The 16,749-nt window shown below is 34.7% G+C and overlaps 3 protein-coding genes across 4 annotated transcripts in view; 2 read left to right on the top strand and 1 right to left on the bottom strand.

Moving 5' to 3' along the window:
• Positions 1 to 870, bottom strand: part of LOC149487722 (myosin-IIIb-like) — a 34,621-nt gene extending 33,751 nt beyond the window's left edge. Inside the window, exon 1 of one of the 2 annotated variants that reach the window (XM_089696324.1) lies at positions 527 to 870. The gene's annotated coding sequence lies outside the window, so the exon portion shown is untranslated. The remainder of the gene's footprint in view (positions 1 to 526) is intronic. The other variant, XM_089696323.1, reaches the window with a different exon arrangement.
• A 3,310-nt stretch (positions 871 to 4,180) lies between these two features.
• On the top strand, positions 4,181 to 7,415 carry LOC149487721 (uncharacterized). The gene is made up of 4 exons (XM_089695820.1): positions 4,181 to 4,248; positions 5,945 to 5,999; positions 6,459 to 6,873; positions 7,324 to 7,415. Exons 1-4 carry the CDS (start codon positions 4,181 to 4,183, stop codon positions 7,413 to 7,415), a joined length of 630 nt encoding a protein of 209 aa, XP_089551946.1.
• Positions 7,416 to 14,397: 6,982 nt separating this feature from the next.
• On the top strand, positions 14,398 to 15,698 carry LOC149487720 (trypsin CFT-1-like). The gene is made up of 4 exons (XM_089695819.1): positions 14,398 to 14,443; positions 14,660 to 14,825; positions 15,040 to 15,295; positions 15,402 to 15,698. The coding sequence occupies exons 1-4, from the start codon at positions 14,398 to 14,400 to the stop codon at positions 15,696 to 15,698; spliced, it is 765 nt and encodes a 254-aa protein (XP_089551945.1).
• The last annotated feature ends 1,051 nt before the right edge of the window (positions 15,699 to 16,749 follow it).

The raw sequence follows: 16,749 nt of genomic DNA, 5'->3' as shown, positions 1-16,749 counted from the left end.
TTTCCAAACATATTAATCTAGGAATTTATGTATGAAACAAAATTATAGAAAAATTCATCAGCCTGTAAATATGTCAAGATCCAAAAAAAATATTTTGCAATAAGGTTTAAAGTTGTATGTTTTGGGCTTTGGCATACGTAAGTAAGCTAAGAATACCTAATTGTTGTTTTCTTTTTATCTTATAATCTTACTTGAATACTAAACCTTGAGGGAGCAAGTTACACGCGTACTTTTATAGATATATATACCTACTTATTTCATACTTTTTTATTGTTCGCCGAGGTACTTACTGAGTGAGTAGCGTTTTTAAGGTACATTTATTATTATTTATTTACTATCTGACAATATCAACTATATTTAACGTTAATAGTAGAAATTGAATAGTAATAAAGTCATTAAACTTTCATAATAAATTATATACGAGGAAAAGAATACACTAGTTTAAAATAAACATAAAACATTTTTTAATATGCATTTGTAGCCGGGCAGGAATATCCATATTTCATGAATGTAAACAAAAACTCACCCACGGATGAAGTATGTTATGGATGGATTATACACTAATTGCTTTAATAACCACACGGAAGTCACAGTATCCACAATAGTTTGTCGTATCGGATTATAGTTCTAAGTTACCGGCATTTTCGTTCGCGTAGTGCAAAGCGAGCGCGCGGCGGCACGGTCACAGACATGTGAAATCAGCTGTGGCTCTGGCTAACGGGACCTCGCCCCTCCCGCGCACTGCCGCATAGCAGATAAGATAATTATTCTGTTTATTTACGGATAAATCTATATTACACTTTTCACGTACCTAACGTGGGAATTTAAGCCAGATACAAGATTGGTTGTAGCCAGTACGTGCAGGTCTGTAAAATTAACTAGATTGTAATCTACCCGCAAGAGCATGAACATTTCTGTTCACTGAAACGACCGAAGGTCATTTTTTTATTGTTTTAGTTGTTATTTATTTTTCAATTATTTCATTTATCTGGAATAGCCAATTCGTATATTTGCTAGAACAGTTAATAATTGTCACCACCGAAAAGTTTGAAATGTTAAGTTTTCTGAGTAATACGAAGATAAATAAATAGTACTTAACTACTGTATTTTATATACCTAGGTACAATACAAAAGATATAGGAAATAGGAATTAGGCTCATTCCATGAAGAGTTATGTAAATAATTAGGCTATGTAATGATAGTATGAAATATTATGACGTAGTCTTTGAAAATACTATATACCTATTACCTACCTACATACTGAATTTATGCAAAAATTAGCCGATAACGGTGCCGCCCGTGCCGTGTATTGCAATTTGCATTAGAGTTATAGCCTGTAGGTAAGTACGGCAATTTATTTGATTTCTTTTAAAAATACATAATCAATATATTCTGATAAGTAGATACATTTTTATTTTATTATACATACTATAATTACATAGGTACCTAATATACTTACACACTTTTACATGTAATTGGTGTGTTTTTGTTTTAAATTTTCAAGTTAAAATATAATCCACATAGGTAATTGGGTAAATTATTTGATAACCCATTGAGCCCCAAGCAACCCGATCGGTCCCAGACACAATAGATTTTCTATTGTCTGTGGTTCCGGGGCCTGAGTTAATAATATCTCAAAATGAAAAATACCTATATCGGTAGGAAATACCTAGGTAGTAGGTACCTAGTATGTATATTAATAAATATAAAAGCTACTTACCCATGACTTGAATTATGCACTCTTCTCATGGCGATCTTGCAAATTTATTGCGACAAGGAGAAAACTTTCAACAAAGGATACATGCAAATACGTGCACCGCATTTCTTGGTATAAAATACTTTTACCTCTTTTACTTTTCCTTTTGTGTTAAAAAAATTGAAATGCGTTTCAAATATAATATATATTTTCGTAGTGTTTTTAATTCAAAATTCTTATTTATTGCCGCCATATTGTGACGATTATGACTTTATTATTTATTAAACATTTTTTATAGCTCTAGATACAAGCAAATTTGACTCAGGATTTTTTTCTAGGAGTAATTGTAGCGTACCGAAAGAACAAATGAAGAAAAAATATTTTAACTCGTCTACAGATATTCAAACCTTTGGTATGAAGGTATTATTGATTTTATTTTTTGTTTGGCTCCAAATTTGGCAAACGCAAGCGTTTTTGAACTCTTATTCCCGATTTTACAAGTAACTACTTACCTACAATTAAGGAAACGTTGATTTTAGGTGTAGGGTTTAGATTAATAAATTATCACAGAAAAAGAATTAAATTTAAATTAACTTTAATGTCTTTTGTATTTTTATTTTTTAGTCTAAATATAAGACACATAAGACAAAATAATTGTATGTAGACATCTAGTACAATTAAAATAAGAATTAGATAAAATTAACTCCGTTTTACCCTTTGGGTACGGAACCCTAAAAATGAAATAAAAATAAATAAGATACATCATTGAAATTAAATTAGATAGTATTTTGCCTGAGTAACGTTACGCAACAAAGCAATTATACAATATTCTCTAGCATTGCAAAGCAGTTTCTTATAAAATTAGATAAATTTAAAGTATTTCATATGTAAATAACTATAAAAATAATTCTGTAACGGTTTACTAACATTAGTACGCCTAATTAAAGTTTGTGGTTATGCTCCATAGAGTCACGGTGGTTAATGGTTATAGGTATACTATAACTTTAATTCGCCTATATGGTTTATAGTTAAAAAACGTTTCACGTAGTAAAAGATAAAAGATTTATCATTTATTATTATTAATTTGATTTTCATCAGTCTTATTTTCTATTCTCAGTGCAAATCCTTCAAAAATGTATCTCAGATAGTTATTATTTTACAGGTTTTAGATAACATAATTATGTTATTTTGATTTGAAGGATCGAAACATTCGCCGGCTGAACTCATTTTCCGAATTATACATGACAAGGTGGAGCCATGATAAGGATAGTGGATGTTTCCCAGTTGGGAAACATCCACATTATAAAAACACTAATAGCTCATTCTCTCTAAAGGTGGTGTCGAAAAGAATTAGTTGTAAATTCGCTAGGTTGTTTATTTTTTCTATATATAGATACGTATATCTACTTTCCTTGTCAAATGACTCCACTGAACCGATTACAATGATATTTAGCACACATATAGAGGGTAACTTGGATTAACACATAGGATAGGTTTTATCCCGGAAATCCCACGGGAACGGGAACTGTGCGGGTTTTCCTTTGAAAACGCGGGCGAAGCCGCGGGCGGAAATCTAGTAATATAATAAAATTCCTATCTAATTAAAATATAACCCCTATGTGATTATTTTAGCAATTATGATTACCCGAGTATGTTTACTACCCAGATGCTTTCCGCTTTTAAAATATATTACCCAGGTAGGTAATGAAATATTTTTCGGGTAACTCTTAAGAAACGTCAGCAACAGACGGGGGCCTACAGAGAAAGAGCAGCTCCTCGAAAGCTCGCGGCTCTGCCGAGGAAAGCGGCACTCTCACTCTGCACTCAATTGTAGCAGAGGCTGGAAGTGTTTTTTTTTATAAAATCATAGTAGAAATCGCGTAGAAATCATCTACATGAAATTGTTTTATCTATTTAACAGATGAGCGTATTAAGTACAATAGATTGAGCGTATTAAGTACATTCTTCTATCTGAATTTTAATTTTATGTCATTCTATTTTGGTCCATCGTAATAATTATTATCGAATCGACGATTCGATTTTACCTTGATCTTTACACAAAATAGCCGAGACCATTCGACCTTCCCACATCGTTTCGCAAATAACATCACGGTGTAGATCACTGTTCTCTATAATATAGGCCACTATAGCCACTGCCCACTCTCTGCCACTACATGGTGACTCACTCAATATCAGTAATCAGAGTTAACCAAAGCTTATCATATATATATATATATATATATATATATATTGCAAGTTTTACAGCCTTCGTATTTGCAAGAACTGCTAGAATATTGTCAGTGTTCGTTTGAATATTACGGTGTGCTAAAAATAATAAACAGTGTTACATATTTTGTAATTTATTTAGACAAAACGGCATCGATTAGACGGAACACAAGGGGGTCGAAGCACCTCCATGAGACTGGCGGCGACGATTCACCCTTTAATGCCCACGGTTAACAAATCTTTGTACAGCACGTGTAGATGGTTATGCAAGGGCAGCATGGGCCGCAGCAGGGGCCGCCGCAACATCCACCGCAAGGTCCGCACCTGTAAAAAAAAAATTGCTGAAATTTTTTGTTCATAGTTCACTGAAATTTCTTAAGATTTGTCTCAGAGAAAGCAATTTTTTTAGCCTTTGAGGGAACAAATAAAATTGCAAGATATAAAGATATGTAATAATAGAATACTTACATTTTGTATTATGGAAGAACAGATTAGATTTATAGCTGAAGAGTATTTTTGTACTTATCAAGTTATTGATATTTTTTTAATACTTTTTAGGTTTATGTAACGCCGGAGATTTTTCTGAACTGACGACTGAAGCCTCTTCTTGGACTATTTATAGTAGAATTATTTTTAAATATGGAAGAAGATTCTTCATCAACGAAAATTTTTGAATAATTATTCAGAAAAAAGGTTTTATGTTACGTACGTTAAGTAAAAACTAAAGGTTGTGTTACAACATGCAGTTTCAAGATTATAACTAACTACTAACTAGTAGGTACTAAAAGTTGATGAATTGCAAACGCAAGCGTTGATCCCGATAAAACTGGTATGATGTTGCACGCCGAAATTTGGCTAATTAGCCACATTCTACAACAGTCCTCTCTTTCTCACGATAGTTTATGTTCGTGAGTTCGTTTGTGCGCCCTTTTTGAAGATCGAATGTTGTGTTGCTACTTTTAACATCATTGGTTGCCTGTGCAATGTGTCAAAGTGTACAAAACAGATATATAACTAAAGTATAATATCCTCTTATTGATTATTCGACCTCTACTCAATATTATTGTTAACAAGGAATACAATATAATACAGAATACTATTCACATAAATCAACAATAATTTAAAATAGCCTTACAAAACTATATTGTTATTAAACCTATGTAATAGGTAAATAAATAAATGTCTTGTATAAAAAAATATGGTAAAATAAGAACCATGGCTATCTAGATTACTAGTTTTAAATTAATGGGTTTCATTCACTTTCATATGTCTGAAAGTGAATGAAATCTACATTATTTTGTTTCAAAATTCCAGTGTGTAAAATAAAAATTGCATTTTAATAATTTTGAATTCCAAATAAAATTATCTTATTATGGGCTGCAATAAACCATGTGCACCCCTGAAGTCATGCAAGAGTCGCGAACTAAGAGGTGGAATCCTGTACACAGACTGCTACTGCTTACGCCGTAATGGCTTGCAATATGACTGCCGCAGGAGCGGTTGTCAAACATCCCCTCTTTGCCAAGCTCTACCTGCCCCGCTTTGTGGACCAGCGAACGTAGCTTGTCATAAACATCGTGCTAATCCACACGCGGAACCGTTATATAGCATTTGTAAAATGCGAAAATATAGCAATTGAATCAGAAAATTATCATGTTACCATGCGGTATCGGCGTATACCTTTATGCTTTGTTGAATGTTCTGATGGCACATACATTTCAAAAATAGAATTCAATTGAAATTTGGAAAAAGAAGCGACGAAACTGACAGAAGATTATTGTCTTTCGACAAATGCACATGATTTGTTAAAAATTTTATAAACAATTTATTTTTATCTAAATTTACAAGTGAATATAAAAGTTTAAAATATTAAAATAAATAAAAATCTGTAAAATACTAAACCCGCGAATCCTCCTATCTTAATTAATATCTTATCAGACTACAAAATGTAAGTAAACTACAGGAAAATGCAAAATTCTCCTCAGATAATATGGTGAAGTACTTATGTATTTAATATTACAGGTGTTCGCCATGTGGACCAATGGTATGCTACAAATATGAAGACTGCGGGCCTCCAGTTAGTATTTATTGCACTTACACAAAGTAGACATATTTAAACTTTATTATTTTCTTCATAAGATAATTCTGTCTAGAAATTTCTTAATTATTCAATATAATCTTTAATTAAACATAATATTATGTACAGCTTCAGTGCCTCCCGAGGTCAGCATTCAAACGCAATGGCCTGCAAGATTGCCAGTTCTTCCAACAAGGGTCGATTCGCTATTTATGCCGGGACGGCCCTTGCTGTCCGAAGCCTTGCCCGCCGCCCTGTCCGCCGTGCGTGCGCCGCCCGCCTCCTGGGAAGACATACGTGACTCGATTCAGTGACTTCGACTTGATATCGCAATGGTAGTAGCTAACGCTTAGTGTAGCTCACTGACTGCTGCGAGGATCGGTAATTTTATTTCATTATCACGGCGGACTGTGGGGGCACTTTTTGAACGTAAAAATAAAATCGATAATTTATTTGCAGAAAGGTAGATCTAACAATGCAGATCCTCAAGCAGAGGAGAGCGGCACGGAAAAAAAGAATGAGAAAGAGAATCAACTCAAAAGAACGAAAAGTCGTGAGCTTCGTGGTGGGATAATGTATTACAGTTGCCACTGCATCAAACGCAATGGCTTGCAACATGATTGTAGGCGAACCGGATGCGGAGGGGAACCAGCGTGTCTAGTTCTGCCTGACCCCTTATGTGCTCCAAGTCAACTAGCGCGTGCGCGGGGACTTGCGGATCCTGCTCCGTTAGCAGCACATTATCGAGCACAAGCTGGTGGCTCTGGGGCATCTGCAGATAGCAGTGGCCCATCTGGTGGAGGGAAGAGGTTCATAGTGTGTGAGTTAAAAGGAATAATGCCTGAAGCTCAAACTGAAAAGGGAAATAAATGCTGTAAGTGTCCACTTATATCGAATATTATTCAATCAAAAGGGACCCCTAGCTACGATAAAGATAAATGCTGCTGCAACGCTACTAGTCAGCCTGATAGCATATCGCCCCTTTTTCTTTTTGATGAAACAACTTTAGCAAGTATACTCAATAGATTTAACGATAAAGAAGTAGATTCGGATGATGTCGTAATAGGACCCGGTGGTCGTCCTCGAAAACCACAAATAAAAGCTGAAAAAGAAGTTTGTAATCGACCAGGTTGTGTACATTGGAAACCACCACCGCCCTGTGTTTGGGATGCTCCTTGCAAAGCTGACTGTTTTGAGGCACCACCGGGTATACAACCTGGACGCAATCCGCTAACGGGTGGCGGTGGCGGTTCTAATACATCTGGTGCTTACAATACTGGTGAAAAAATAAAACTTCTTACACTTATCTCATAATAATTACCAGGTTGTTCTACTTCGAAAGCTGGAGGGACAATAGCAGATGATGAAAAGGAAGCTGCAGCGGGCCTGCCAGTTTTAGTTATGAAACTTTGCTAAAATTTAAGAATAAAATATGTTGATAGTCAAAAGTTATTTTATTTATACTATACTATGTGTATTTTATAAAGAATAGAAAAATAAATTTAAGGGGATCCTATGGTCAAAACCGAAAAACACCTCATACATATTGAATTTTGTTGAGGAAACTGTTGGTACGATTGCCTTGAAAAAAATATATGATATTCAAGGATATAATCAACAAAGTGTATTGTTTACTTTTCATTTTAGAACAGCCTAAACGTAAAAAAATACATACAAATCAACCCCGTTTTGCACATAAAACGCATTTTGTTAGGAAAACGTGTACATTTTATACCAAAAAATTTATGATATTTGTTAGAGCTAGCGCGCACGAGCAACTTTGTCTCCGCAACTATTTTGTCTCTCCCATCAATTTGTATGGGGAGTTGCGTCGCTAATAATATAATTATTAAAATTGAAAAAATAATCAAAACAAGTTACCTAAGAGCCAGCGCGCACGAGCAACTTTGTCTCCGCAACTATTTTGTCTCCGCAACTATTTTGTCTCTCCACCCGTGGGCTAGTATGAAAGTGCGCGCACGTAGCGATTACATTAATTACATTAATTACAGTCATATGCGGCTCTTATAACTTATTTTTTAAGGTTTTTAATGTAGCTGCACTGTCAATTTTCTTTAATACTTCTAACATAATAAAATACGCTTGATTTCTGGCATATCTATTTGCGTAATCTTTGTTACTTAAGTCCCACAAACAGGGAAAGTCTTTATATAGTTCCAGTAATTTTATTATTATGTCACGTTCGTTGACCGTAACTCCCTCGGCGTTCATGTTGACGGTGTTGACGCCCTACACCGGCGGCGTTGCGAATGCGAATGAGCCAATTACCTATATTACTCTATGGAATGAGCCGATTTGGTCGGAACAAAGCTTCCAAACGTTCCAATTTGGTCGGATCGGATAGGAAGTTGGTTTGGTCGGTATCGCCGGCGCATCCGACCACGTCAAACCAATATTAATAATAATTATGTCGGACCGACCGCTCTCTTTCCGATTTGGTCGTGGTCGGATGGTTGGCACCAACCGAATCGGAGCGTCTGTAGATGCTTTAACGCTAAAATTCACCGAATTGAATGTTTTATTAAAACCAGATTGTAATAGGTATTTACATGAGCAGTTAAGTTCATGAAATGAAAGTTAAAAATAGGTATAGGTAAACCAGAATCTGATGGCAATTAGGGAAATCAAAATTTTGAGTGTGCAACCCTAGGGAAAATGGACTGAACGATCTTGATACTGCTTATTTTTCATTTTGTCCTCAATATCATTAGTCACATTACATAAGTGGACAATACTGTACTTAATAATGAGATATCCACTTAATATTATGTAGGTACATACTTACATGTATAATTATTAATTGTATACATATTACTTTTATATAGGTAATACATATTATTATTTACACATACCTATATTTGTATATTCATTATCATTATGCCATGTGAAAATATGGATGTAATGATAATACCAGATCAAAACTAGATTGCTTATAATTGTCTATAAAATAAAATAAAAATAAAATAAAACTATGTTTATTTTCGTAAGTATTAACAGATACACACATTATAAAATTGACTTGGACAGCTTGGACTTGACGAATAGCCGTATTGGAAACTCCTGTAATAAGTTTTTATAAAATTATATTGTAAACAACAAACTATATTATAGTTACCTACATATAATATTTTTAATTTAAAGTATCAAAACGAGTAAGTCCAATTTACCAATAAAATATTCAAAATTGAAAATTGTGATGTGTTTGACCCTTCTTCATCGAATGTTTTTCTATACACATTATAAACAATACCTCTTGCTTGTGATCGCAGCGGCTTTTACGACATTTTCGAAGATTTTTTAGACAAAATCCTAAAAATTATTCATCAATTGCAAAGAAGACAAATAATTTGACAACCAATTGATAGTTGTCAAATAAAGTTGCCACATGAAAATCTTTTATTTCTTAAATATAAATATGCCATCAGATTCTGGTAGACCTATAACTATGTAAATATATAAAAATCTGTTTGTAAAATAGGTTTTGATTTTGAAAGGCGTCATTGAATAATATCCAATGTCGATAATTTTTGACAGCAAAAATATTATCAGAAAATACATATACATAAATACTGTACCTATAATCAGACTACCTGTGCATTGAATATTTTTTTTAAAAGATTAAATTATTGCTATTCAATATACTGAGATATATTGGTCAATAAAAATTGCCAGCAAGATGCATTTTTTGTAGCCCGTTTACCGGCACCATAAAGGGGCTCCTAGACGGGCTATATTTTCACGAAAATGTATAGCTGCAATAGTATGGCTTTGTACAGGTGCGTACAGGTGTGAACAACTTGACTAAAACGAACGAAAGAAAAAGAAAAACGAACTCTCAAAATAATTAAAAAGTCTGTGGAATTCCATCAACATGAGTCCTCTTAAAAGATAAGTAATAACTTTATTACTTATATTATACCATTATTTTTAAATAATTATAGTAAACTAATGTTTTTAGCAGGTTATTACATATTTGCTACACTTTTAAGTAATAACATGGACCAATATGTATATTATGGTCCATGGTAATAATGTGAATGATGCAAGAATGATGATATTATGTCATAAGAAATGTCAGTTATTTCTTCAATGTATGGCCACGCCCACATCACACTTCTATTTGTTTTTACTGTTCTGTGAGAGAAACTTTCAACTTTTATAAAATAACGAAGGTCTTGCCGTCGTGGGCTCTTCATCTGTAGGGTTAAGTCCAGCTGTATTACACAGCTGTATTACGATGAAAAAAAATTAACCTGTCAAGATATTTTTCTGTGCTCTACTTGGTGCTTTGGTGCTCTATCACGGATCTGACATGCTACACACATGCTACATCTTTCAATTTTGACACTTTTCTCCATTCTAAAATATGTAAAGCATCTGCAGATCTAAATTATTTAGTAATCTTAATTTCATAAACACAATATGATGTAACAATAAAAACCCTTTTCCACTATGTTGCAACATAAAGTATTATCTTTTTCATCCAAATTCTTTGTAATAAAACATACGGTTCCGACAGCTTCATATTGTTCTGGAGCTAATGTAGGAGAAGGATCCGGCGCTGGTGGAGGTGGTAGCAATGATACGAGCAGTCCAAAATCTGGCAGCTTTTATGACGTATGTTTAATATTATGATGTTAAAGGAAAAACCGATCATGATATCAACCAATAAAGTAGTTAACTAATCATTGGTAATCCCGTATCTATCAGTCTTCTTTAATTTTTAAGATTGTTTTTAATTAATTACGATTACGCACTGACATACACACATTTTACATAAGTTTTAGACATTTAAATTTTGTGTCGTTTTTTTCCATACTAGGCGCGTAAATATGGACACAATCTACCCTCCGACACTGTGAAACCACGCTTCGAAGCGCTGCCTGGTATCCCATGTGGCATATTTAGATGTACGGGTGGAGAAGTGAGTTAAAAAATGAAGCTACATTTTACTTCAATTTTGTGTTTGTTTTATATGGTCCAATAATGTATCATGTTATCAAAGCATACGTTTGGGTAGTCACTTCCTAGATTTAGATAATATCACTACATAGTATAAAACAAAGTCGCTTTTTCTGTCCCTATGTCCCTTTGTATGCTTAAATCTTTAAAACTACGCAACGGATTTTGATGCGGTTTTTTTTTAATAGAGTGATTCAAGAGGAAGGTTTTAATATATAATTTATTAGGTTTTAGACAAAGCGGGCGAAGCCGCGGGTTTTAAACTAGTATCATTATAAACTTAAATCTTCAAAACTCCTGTGCGTCCACACTGAATGCGCGGTGGCTAGAGCCTGTGGCGGGCGCGACGAGCGGGCGCTCGCGGTGGCCACACCGACGCGCGAGCTCATGTAGCGGTTCGACGTATATCGGGTATTGCAAACTTTGGACGATTTGCTATTTTTAGGCGCGGGACATATACAAGCGGCGCGGCGCGCATCGGGCGCACCGCGGGCGCGCTGTTGGCGTCCGAAAATGATATTTATATAGAGTGGTTAAATGCATTTTCTTCATGCATAATTTAGTAAAATTATGTTTTTTGTGCTAAAAGAGATTTGAAAGTAACGTTAATTTGAAAGTAACGATTTTGTTTTGATAATTCCTTGTAAGTAAATAGCGAGGATAACCCCACGATTGCAAATATATCTTTGTTGGAAATGTTGGAATTTACTTGGAAAATTTTATAGTACTTTTAAAGTACATAATTTTAAAGTAGTACTGGTGTAATGATGGAAGAAAAGAAGGTTAAAATAACACAAAATTTATATTGTACTAGCGGTCCGCCCCGGCTTCGCCCGTGGTACATATTTCGCAATAAAAGGTAGCCTATGTTCTTTCTCAGGGTCTAAAGATTATCTGTGTCAAATTTCATCAAAATCGGTCCAGTACCTAGTTTATGCGTGAAAACCATACATACATACATACATACATACATACAAACCTTTCCTCTTTATAATATTAGTATAGATAAAATATGGTTTTCAAACACAGGTTTACATTTAAACCATATAAATCTTATCATTAAAATCTCAGTTCAAAAGTATTTACAGTACTGATCATTCCACAATATTATTACAATTACAAATAAATAAAAAACACAATCAAAATCAGGATTATCTTTATTTCTGACATTGTAAATACATGGGAACTTTCATTATGCTCTTCTTCATTTTCACTTTCCCTACTGCCATCACCTGTGTAAATCATTTCATCGATTAATTCAATTCACCTTTAAAAACAAAACGAAGAAGGGTATTTAATAGCAGCTCTATATAATTCCACACAGAGAGAACACATTTTTGACTGACAGGCTACCGTCTCCTATAGACCGGGAGATACTGACACAAAATTTCGAGTCATTTGTAACAGGATGGCGGTTCTACAGGGGTCTTAGTACGCAATGACAAAAAGAAAAACGATGGTGTGAACGCTGGTACCGGCGGCTTAGTCGCGTGGGCGTTAGTCGAACTCGTCGGAAAAATAGCGAAGTCAAACGATTTGTAACACAAAAATTTTAGAATTTACCGATAGCCCATAAAAAAGAAGTAGGCGGTAGTGTCATGCCATACTTTTCCGGTGTGACTTACAGCCCGCCATACATAGACGCGAATGTGTTGATTTAAAAAAAACAATTCAACCATTTGTACCAGGCTAACTTTTGCACAGGTAACCATCGTCGTGCAGCCATTTACGAAAATCGCCATGCCATACTTTTCGGACGATTCCAAATGGTCGCCATACCGCCGAAAATCTGCAAATTTTTTTTTTGTAACAATTGTAACAGACAAATGACTCGAAATTTTGTGTCAGTATCTCCCGGTCTACTACCACCCGATTTGTTTTTGATTGTGTATGACCGTGAATTGACCTCTATTTGGGGAAGCGCGCCTGCGGTACGCCTGCGGTACGCCCGCGGCGCAACGGTGGCGTGCCGCCTCGACGCCTGTCCAAAATTCTTTCATACAAAATGTATAAGAAGGATGTGGTGCAAAACAGATTGAAGAGGCGCGCTTATGGCACGCCCGCGCCCGCACCGCTTGTGTTTGACCCGCGCCTTACTGGACAGTCCGATTTTGAGATGGGAGGTATTGTACATTATAGATGTTGTGCACGAAATAAATAAAAACAGAGGCATAACGGGTGAATTATTATCTTATAATATGAAGAATTGAGATTATACCCTACAAAATTACTGTGGTGTGTTTTAGATTGAATCGCACGTATAAACAATTAAGTATTTACCGCTATTTTACGAAAAACAATAAAGAATATATAAGAAGTCGAGCCACAGGACTGAAATGGTTTGGTTGTTATCACCGCTAGCCGCGCGTTGGGTCGCTCGCTGACTAGGCCCGTAGTGTGGCCCGAAAGCGCGGATAGGAGAGTTTGAAAACTACGCGCGCTGGCTCGCTCATTACCGTCGCACTAGGCTTCCGCCATAGTCATTTCAATGTGGACGCAAAGGCGCGTTTCATACGTTTGATATTTCGCGCCCGCCGTCGCAACCGCGCTAGGCTCGCAGTGTGGACCTACACAGTCTATCAATATTGCGAAAACTTTCGGGTTTATGATTTTGTCTTTGATTTTCAGATTCTCGGACGTGGTGCAGATAAGTGCTGCTTATACAAAAATCCAGAATATTTTTCTTTCCATCATATGACATTTTTTGATCTTCATTTATATTTGAGACCATGCCGACAACCAAGTCCTGTTACTGGCAGAAAAAAATAAATTTAGTATTATAATTTAAATGTTTATATTTATTTAATAAATTTTATTTGGGTATTATTTCACACTGATAATATATTGGTTTTGATATGAAATTAATATTAATCCTAATAGCTCACATTAATCACATGATGATTAAGCTAATTACAATCGCACTGATGACGTTTTTTAATAATATTTATAGGAGATTATAAACAAATGCCTCAAATTAGATTATAAGATTAGATCAGATTATTTCCTAATAATTGCTAATAACCACCCCGTGCTTGTGGTAACCGTGGTAAAAGGTGTTACCAGGTTTAGGTTAAAAAAAAAATTGTAAATCTTGCATAACATTCTCATTCACACGCAGGTATGTTTTATAAGAAATAATTAAAATTATTCTGATTCAAAAATACATATTACTGTAATTATTGTTGATAATATTTTTGCTGTCATATATTTTAACAACTTAGGAATTTAAAATAACTGATAAACCCACAAAATTTTAAATATTTAGAAATTGAGTACGGAACCCGTACATGCATAAAGACGTGTTATCAAAATTTTAGATAATTATGTTTTATCTGTAATATACGAACAATAAGAGCTTAAATAGTGAGGTGCACAATAACTAAAATATTTGAGTAGTGAATAACACTGGAGAGTCATGAGGGCTTATATTTTGTGTGCTCTGTTAGTAGCAACTGTTGCAGGTAGGTGGAAATAAATAACTGTGGCAATACAGTGAAAACCATATTATTCAAGGTTCTAGTATCATTCCTGTAAATGACGCCTATCGTAGTTCGTCAGTTCTAACTATATCTATGAATGAAAATATTTTGATGTCTTACTTACTGCGTCTAATTTTAATACATTAAATGTTTTATGCACCGCCTAATGATAGTTAAACAGTGACCTATTTTTTTAAGGTCTTCCTGAACACAGAATTATTGGTGGTGTTGAAGCAGACATCTCATCACACCCTTATGCGGCTGTGCTTCTGCGCTACAACTCCAACACCGGCTCGTACGAACAACAATGTGGCGGCGCTATCATCAACAACAGATCCCTTCTTACTTCTGTTAAATGCGTTATGTATGTAAAAATATAGGCTATATTTAACATTAATGTGATAACTAAAACTTACTTTAATTTACGTCAAGAATTCCGCACGAAAAGTACAAAAATTATCTCATGTAAATTTTCACCAGAGAAAAAAAAAATTAAACTAAAACTGATTGAGGTCGCTCTTATTATTTAAAATTTATCATATTGTCTTCAGCGTTTAACCCGATAATTTATGTTTTAGAAACGATTCACCGCAGATATGGAGCGCTCGACTTGGGTCGTCGTTGGCTAACAGCGGAGGAGTCCTTTACACGGTTGGATCCTTCATCATTCACCCGCAATACGAAGTGTCCGATAGCGATCACGATGTTGCCATCCTGAGAACTCAAGGTTTTATTACCTACGGCGCAAATATTAGAAACATTGGTATTGCCGGTTCCGGATATATTCTCGGTGACAACACTCCAGTGACCACTGTTGGATGGGGTGCTGTAGGGGTAAGTAGAGTTATTAGTTAATCCAACTCAAACCCTCAAAAACTTAGGAAAATATTCATTCATATAAAATATTTACAACTTGAACCCTGATTTTCTTAACTTACAGTACGAACAAGAAAAATCAAACCAGCTGCTCAAGGCCGATTTGAGGATCATTAACCATACGACTTGCAGACAAAACTATAACATCATTTCTATGCAAGTGACAGAGAATATGATATGCGCTGGCAATCCTAGCGGTGGTGTCGACTTCTGTGAAGGAGACGTCGGCAATCCTTTGGTTCACAACAACGTGCTGATCGGCTTCGCGTCTATGGGCACCGCTATCTGTGGCTTAGCTGATTACCCTGGCGTTTATACCAGTGTTAATAAATACACTTCCTGGATCCAATCCAATGCATAAATGCTCTCATATAGTGTTTTCTTCTTTTACTTACCGTATAAAATATTGAAAATGGTAATGTTATATGGTTTATATTCAGTATGAAATAAAGTAAATCACTAAACCCGTATTATTTATTTATTTTTCTTATAATAAACTAAAAAAATCAATTCATAGCAGGTTCTTTAAGTTTAAGAAGCTCGATTTACAATTAGATCACTTGAATAGGACTGTAAGCTATCACGCGTAACAATTTATATTTTGATTGATTTATTTATTTATATTTAACAAAACCATAATACCGAATAGCGACACTTCTCTGTCTATGTGTGATAACATCTCATCTTTGCCGCTACGTACTTACGTACACGTGCGTGTTATGTTTCCAGATCTTATGAAAATTTCCAAAATTATACCTGTCTTCAAAAATGGTAATACATACTAAAATTACAAATAATTACAGAGCGGTATCAATGCTGCCTGCTTTTAGTAAAAGTTTTTTGATTTAGAAGATAATGCTGAATCAGTTTAATTTTTTGAATCGGCGAAATAATGACGAACGCCTATTATCATTTTATTCTCGTAAAAATATGTTTTGGCGCCATTCGTAAAACCATGTACATTATGATCACGATCATATCACGATGATGATCAAGAAGACTGATTATTATTATATTTTATATATTTATTTTTTATTTTTAATACAAAATAGTTGATTACTCTAATATTGTTTTGTAAAAAACCCCCATGGTCTAAGATCCGAATATAAGTCGAAATGCAACGGCGTGGTAATAGAATGAGACCAATTTTATAATAAATTTAGTGTATTAAAAATGTATTAAAAATGGGTTGACTGGGAAAATCCTGGACAGGATATTTTTTATTAATCATTAAAAAATCTTTTATTTTCATTTTTTATTAATTGCAGTTTCGAGATAATAAAACAATTTTGGCGCTGACATATTTTTTTTTATCATCCTATCAAGTGAAAGTAACTGGTACCGACATACCTGTTTATACCTGCCAACCTAGCCGTTTGTCCCGGTAAATATTAGAAAACGACTATGACTGC

The sequence above is a fragment of the Colias philodice genome, chromosome 6 (genome assembly GCF_061535455.1).
Source record: "Colias philodice isolate Cphi_HAF_F1 chromosome 6, ilColPhil1 Martin Lab GWU primary, whole genome shotgun sequence".
In the NCBI taxonomy this organism is placed as follows: domain Eukaryota; kingdom Metazoa; phylum Arthropoda; class Insecta; order Lepidoptera; family Pieridae; genus Colias; species Colias philodice.
Note: the sequence above shows the minus strand (reverse complement) of the source record. Positions and strands in the feature narration are given on the sequence as shown.

What these genes read in the sequence shown, in the direction of transcription:
- LOC149487720 (XM_089695819.1), top strand. Translation starts at nt 14,398, where the DNA reads ATGAGGGCTTATATTTTGTGTGCTCTGTTAGTAGCAACTGTTGCAG. An exon ending in GTTAGTAGCAACTGTTGCAG is followed by an intron (nt 14,444 to 14,659) that starts GTAGGTGGAAAT and finishes TATTTTTTTAAG; the next exon opens with GTCTTCCTGAACACAGAATT. An exon ending in ACTTCTGTTAAATGCGTTAT is followed by an intron (nt 14,826 to 15,039) that starts GTATGTAAAAAT and finishes TTTATGTTTTAG; the next exon opens with AAACGATTCACCGCAGATAT.
- LOC149487721 (XM_089695820.1), top strand. Translation starts at nt 4,181, where the DNA reads ATGGTTATGCAAGGGCAGCATGGGCCGCAGCAGGGGCCGCCGCAACAT. An exon ending in CCACCGCAAGGTCCGCACCT is followed by an intron (nt 4,249 to 5,944) that starts GTAAAAAAAAAA and finishes TTAATATTACAG; the next exon opens with GTGTTCGCCATGTGGACCAA. An exon ending in TGAAAAGGGAAATAAATGCT is followed by an intron (nt 6,874 to 7,323) that starts GTAAGTGTCCAC and finishes AATAATTACCAG; the next exon opens with GTTGTTCTACTTCGAAAGCT.